This window comes from Elgaria multicarinata, chromosome 5 (genome assembly GCF_023053635.1).
Source record: "Elgaria multicarinata webbii isolate HBS135686 ecotype San Diego chromosome 5, rElgMul1.1.pri, whole genome shotgun sequence".
Classification (NCBI taxonomy): domain Eukaryota; kingdom Metazoa; phylum Chordata; class Lepidosauria; order Squamata; family Anguidae; genus Elgaria; species Elgaria multicarinata.
In genome coordinates, this window is record NC_086175.1 from 127,890,873 (window position 1) to 127,896,872 (window position 6,000).

A 6,000-nucleotide genomic window follows, 5' to 3' on the forward strand; every position below is an offset into this window, starting at 1 on the left:
TCCCTCCATGTATAGGTGTTTCTATGCTAAAGCTCGAAGCCTCCAAGCCAAAATAGGAGAGTTGGGCCTTAGCTAGACCTAAGGTTTATCCCGGGGTCGTCCCTGCCTGATCCTGGGATCCCCTGTGTGTCATTTACATGAACAGGGGTAACCCCAGGACGATCCCGGGATAAACCTTAGGTCTAGCTAAGGCCTTGGAGTGCCTGGCATTAAAGAAGAAATTAAATGCAATGGGCAGGATGGAAACCTATTGGAATGGAGAGAACCAGTGGGATATGGTCATCTCCCAATATAAACTCTATAGGAAGGACAGGAAAAAGTGTACTGGAGGAGGTGTTGTTCTGTATGCCAAGGAGGACATAGGGTTCATCTTCACCAAGCAGGATATTCCATTATGAAAGCGGTATCTAAAAGGCAGGAGCCACACTACTGCTTTGCAGCGGTATTGAAGTGCACTGACAGCTGTTGGGCCCCCATTGACACAGACCACATACCACTATTATACCACTTTCATAGTGTTATATCCTGCTTAGTGTGGATGTGTCATGGGCCCCAACAGTTGTCAGTGCACTTCAGTACCACTATAAAATAGTGGTGTAGTTCCTGCAGTGCACTTCGATACCACTATAAAGTGGTAGTGTGGCTCCTGCCTTTTCTATACCGCTTTCATACTGGAATATCTTGCTTGGTGTAGATGAGGCCATAGTGTCAAGCAGACCAGAAAACCTAAAAGGGGTGAAGTCCCCCACAGACGCACCATGGGTGACTGTACCAGGCCCCAAAAATAAGTTATGACATCACAGGAGGGGAAAGGGGTTTCCCAACCGCTTTGATGTCATCTAGCCTACCAGGCATGGACCAGGGAGCAGTCCAGGCCCCGGTTCAGAACAGGGTGCCTTCTCCCCTCTCTGCTCCAGGACAAATTAATCCCTGGCTATGTAGCTTCAGAGAAATGTCCTTCCCTGGCCTAAACTACACCAAGCAGGATATAGCACTATGGAAGCAGTATATGGCATATGTCAATGGGCCCCAACAGTTGTCAGGGCACTTCGATGCCACTATAAAGTAGGAGTGTGGCTCCTGCCTTTTATATACCGCTTTTATACTGATTTCATAGTGCAATAGGGTTTAGATTAGGCTCCTGTATTTTTACTTGTAAAGAAGGGGGAAAGAGACTTATCTCTATGTTGTATGATGAAGGAGGTTTGAATTTGAATATATTTTAGTGCTCTTCGGGAGCTAGACCTATGTTTTATAGGAAAGTTCCACAGAACATGTGCAGAGTGATTTTCTGTTCCCAATAACAACTCCCTATCTTTGTTTCTTACTTAGAAGCCCTTTTTCACTGTGGCATGTTTTACCCAGTAATTCCTGTATGATGATGCGGTTTCCTGAATAAACCAGTGGGGGAATGGTGACCTTTGGGGTCTGATTTTTGCTTCAGCACAGTGTGAATGAAATGCTGATTGATGTTGTGTGCTTACTTGTTGTTTTTGTTTATTGTTTATTGTTGTTTGTTTGTTTTTCCCAAACTATTTTTCTAGGGAAATGAATAAACGCTTCACGGAGGACCAAGCCAAAAAAACGTACGAACGGGCAATGAAGTTAGAACAAGAATTTGGAGAATATTTTACAGGTACGCAGGACCCAAGAAGATTTTCTCTGTCTCCGTGGAAAGGATAATCTATTTTACAGGGGAGTCCTGGGGGAAATGAACAAGATGAGACCCCAGTGGAAAGTGAAGATGAGAGCAGGGACTGTGGTTCAGTGGTAGGGACACTGCTTGACACGCAGGAGGTCCTGAGTTCAGTTCCTGGAATTCCAGGTAGGGCAGGAAAATACTGTCTGAAATTCTGGAGAGCCGCTGCCAGTCAGTGTTGACAGTACTGGGCTAGATGGAACAAGGGTCCAACTGCGAATGAAGCAGCATCTTAGATTAGCAGCAGTAGCAAAGGGACACCGGAACCTCCCTGAGACTAGATCGGGCTGTTTGTCCAACTAGCTAAGTGTGGTCTAATTCTAAGTGCGAGTGGCTTTCTGGCATCTCAGGCAGAGGTCATCTGCATCACCTGTGACCTGATCCTGTTACATGAAGATACCAGGGATGGGACATGGGACCTTCTGTGTGCAAAGCAGGTGCTCTATCACTGAACAATGGTCTCCATCCATAGCAGAGCATAGGTCTCCATCCGATGGTCTCCATCCATAGCAGAGCATAGGTCTCCATCCGATGGTCTCCATCCATAGCAGAGCATAGGTCTCCATCCGATGGTCTCCATCCATAGCAGAGCATAGGTCTCCATCCGATGGTCTCCATCCATAGCAGAGCATAGGTCTCCATCCGATGGTCTCCATCCATTGCAGAGCATAGGTCTCCATCCGATGGTCTCCATCCATAGCAGAGCATAGGTCTCCATCCGATGGTCTCCATCCATAGCAGAGCATAGGTCTCCATCCGATGGTCTCCATCCATAGCAGAGCATAGGTCTCCATCCGATGGTCTCCATCCATAGCAGAGCATAGGTCTCCATCCGATGGTCTCCATCCATAGCAGAGCATAGGTCTCCATCCGATGGTCTCCATCCACAGCAGAGCATAGGTCTCCATCCAATGGTCTCAATCCATAGTAGAACATAGTGCTTAAAGTCCCTTGAAGCTTCAAGGGACTTTCTGCACCATCTTTCTTTGGGTTTATAAGAATGTTTTTCTATTTTTATTGCTCAGAGCCCATCTCTAAGCCTTGTTCTTAGAATCTTGGGTTGGATTATTATTATTATTATTATTATTATTATTATTATTATTATCATTATTATCATTATTATCATTATTATCATTATTATTTTAGTTTCACCAGTTTGCTTTCTCAGAAAATGAGTGTTTGAATGGGCAACTTGCCCACAATACCAATTTTGTCAGACTGCCCACAACACTCTTTCAAAATTCCAAATGTGCCCACTGACCCAAAAAGCTTGGGGACCCCTGATGTAGGCAGAGTAGCAAGGATCAAGCCTTGGAGCAGCCAAGAGCAAGACATCTGTGACCTGCTACCTGATTTGCCCATTTGCATCCACTCAGGCACCCCAAAGAACATCAGAAGAGACATACTGGATCAGATGAAGGGTCCATCTAGTCCAGCACTCTGTTCACACAGCGGCCATCCAGCTGTCAACCAGGGACCCACAAGCAGGACATGGTGCAACAGCACCCTCCCACCCATGTTCCCCAGCAACTAGTGTATACAGGCTTCTTGCTTCTTCTTCTCTTTTTTTAATAGTTTTTATTTGAATTTTATTACACATAAAATAATCACGTTACATCAGCTTAATACACCACAATAATAAAATTTAAAAACTAGATGAAGTAATATAGAACTATCTCGTGCACACACACACCCGGGACCCTTATTCTCCTTTCCAAAATTGTAATGTAACCTGCACCGGTGTACTCCCTTTCCCTTTTTCCAGTACAAATTTAACAAATGGACTCCAAACCTCATCAAAGTCATTTTGTTTCAATAATCCTCTCTTAACTTTAATACTACACATAAGTTTGTCATTAATAGCTATATCCCAGACTTCTTTGTACCATTCTTCTATTTGATAATCCCTTTGTTCCTTCCAATTCCTGGCAATTATTAATCTAGCTGGAGTTAATAAATTGTTTATTAATTCTTTACTATTTTGTGTACATTTAACCCCTTCATGTATTGATAACAGTGCTGTCCTTGGCCCTAACTTAACCTTCCATCCCATTATATCATTTATCTCTTTGAAAACCATTTGCCAAAACCTCTGAATAACTTCACAAGTCCACCACATATGGAAATAAGTGCCTTTTTCCTGACAGGCTTCTTGCTTCTGATACTGGAGGTTGCACTTAACCATCAGGACTAGTAGCCATTGATAGCCTTGTGCAAATGGGTCAGCAGCAACCATTGTCCCATAAGGGTGTTGAATGATGCACTGGGAGAAAGGACTGGAAAAAGCATAGAGGTGGTAGCAGCTTGCAAGGAGCCTGGTTAGTCATTCAGGACCTGGGAGAGCTCACAAGTAGTACTCATATAGGTTTGACTGCAGGCCCTTTGAGATGGAGCCATAACCCTGTGGGAGACACATTCCCATGAGAACCTGTGTGCACCAGTTGCTTGGGAGCATGGGCGGGAGGGTGCTGTTGCACCATGTCCTGCTTGTTCATCCCTGGCCGATGGCTGGTTGGCCCCTGTGTGAACAGAGTGCTGGACTAGGTGGACCCTTGGTCTGATCCAGCAGGGATCTTCTTATGTTCTTATGATCTCACATGCTGGGGCTGTGCCTAAATCATGCGCTACTGGATCCCAGACATATTTGACAATATAAATATTAGGGAGCTTTGTAAAAGAAAAAAATCACCTTCCTTCCTTCCTTCCTTCCTTTCCCACAGCTATTGTCCAAGGAGAAACCTTAGAAGATATATATAACCAATGCAAGCTTGTAATTGAAGAGCAGTCTGGGCCTTTCATCTGGATTCCTTCCAAGGAAAAGCTATAAATTAGTCAACTCACCTCCGATCATGGCAGAAGAGTATTTAGAAGAAAACGTAATCCTATCTTATTTGGACGCTTTGGGGGAGGGGGTGATTTTTGGGGAGGGGGGGGAGTTACTTTTACGTTCCATGCAGTCAATGTGAATATTTTCTGAATGTACAACACAAAGTGTTCGAAGCCATGACGGACATTGGTTTGGTCATAAAGGGTAAAGAAAAGAAAAGCCTAAAAAAAAAAAGAGAGAGAGAGAGAGACTTTTGCCATATAAACAAAACGAAGACTGGTACCACGTGCTCACCGCACTACTTTGTAGGGACAGACATTCAGCGCAAGGGCCCGCTGTCCAAGAGAGCTGGCCGGCATCTCTGCCTACGTCCCAAATCCGTATTCTTGGCTCAGCTCAGTGTGTTTATTGATTGCTTTAAAGAAGAAGTTCCTGGCCCTCTTGATCCTCCAAGGAGCGTGACTCTGGCTCCAATCGGTAAGACGTGAGTTTGAAGCGGAGATGGAGGAAACTGGTCCTTAATTGGTTCTCTGGATGGAAAGCAGAGCGCCCCACACCTTGCAGGATAATATCCTATAGAATCCAATCCATTGTCTACCGAACTCCGCGGAGACGTTGAATGCTTTTTTCTGGATGTTGGATCAGGGGCTGGTTTTGATCATAGCACATTTGTATTTGCTCCACCTTAACTTTCGTATAACTATGCACATCTCTCCGTGATTTTTTTTTTTTTCCTGAAACCAATTCGGAGCATTTATTTTCCTCTCCCACGTCAAACCCACCATTTATTCTGGTTCTTGGTGACAACATGGGTCCATTCAATGGGATCCAGTGGGAAGCATCCCATGTCAAAACACGTTCACATCAAAGCGCGGGAGTTCAGGGTACTTAAACATGACCAAGAGGGGTACAATTGGGGGGGAAAGCTTTACATTTTATTTTAATTGTCTATATTATCATTTATATAAAGATAGAAAGGCACTTAAAGATGGAATAATTTATTAAAGAATCTATATTGATGTATAGGCACTAATTTCTATAGGTGACAAAATATTTTGTGAGATATTTTGTAAAGATAAAGTAATTGAAAGGTGAACTATTTTTCACCCTTGGCTGGCTGTAAAATGCAAAGTGGGGGTTTCAAGTTGCACTATCCCGTTATTTTTCCCCTGGTAGACTTCCTGATAATATTGTTTCTTTAAGTTCCGGGTGTTCTTTTTCACCTCTCTGACTTAGGGCTCATGCTCTCCTTCTTATTTAGTTTAGTCGATAAATTCCTATGTGAAGCACTCTTAAAATACACTTAGAACAAAAGGAATGAATCTCTTCATTAAAATGGATTTCCCCGACCCAAGAAATAAAATATCAGTGGCTTGAATGCAATTTCTGAGGGGGGGGTTGTTTGTTTGTTTGTTTTATAACTAATTAAGAAAGCTGTTATAAACTCTCTTTCAAAGTTTTCCCGAATTCATGA

General features: G+C 43.5%; 1 protein-coding gene across 8 annotated transcripts in view; it reads left to right on the forward strand.

Annotated features, from left to right (window-relative positions):
- Positions 1–4,627, forward strand: part of DLG2 (discs large MAGUK scaffold protein 2) — a 1,258,440-nt gene extending 1,253,813 nt beyond the window's left edge. For 5 of the 8 annotated variants that reach the window (XM_063127200.1, XM_063127201.1, XM_063127203.1 and 2 more), the window contains 2 exons: positions 1,545–1,636; positions 4,420–4,626. In XM_063127200.1, coding sequence (XP_062983270.1) covers positions 1,545–1,636; positions 4,420–4,526 — 199 coding nt within the window. In that variant the 3' untranslated portion in view covers positions 4,527–4,626. Of the gene's footprint in view, positions 1–1,544; positions 1,637–4,419 lie in introns of all 8 variants that reach the window. The other 3 variants (XM_063127207.1, XM_063127206.1, XM_063127202.1) reach the window with 2 other exon arrangements.
- Positions 4,628–6,000: the final 1,373 nt, after the last annotated feature.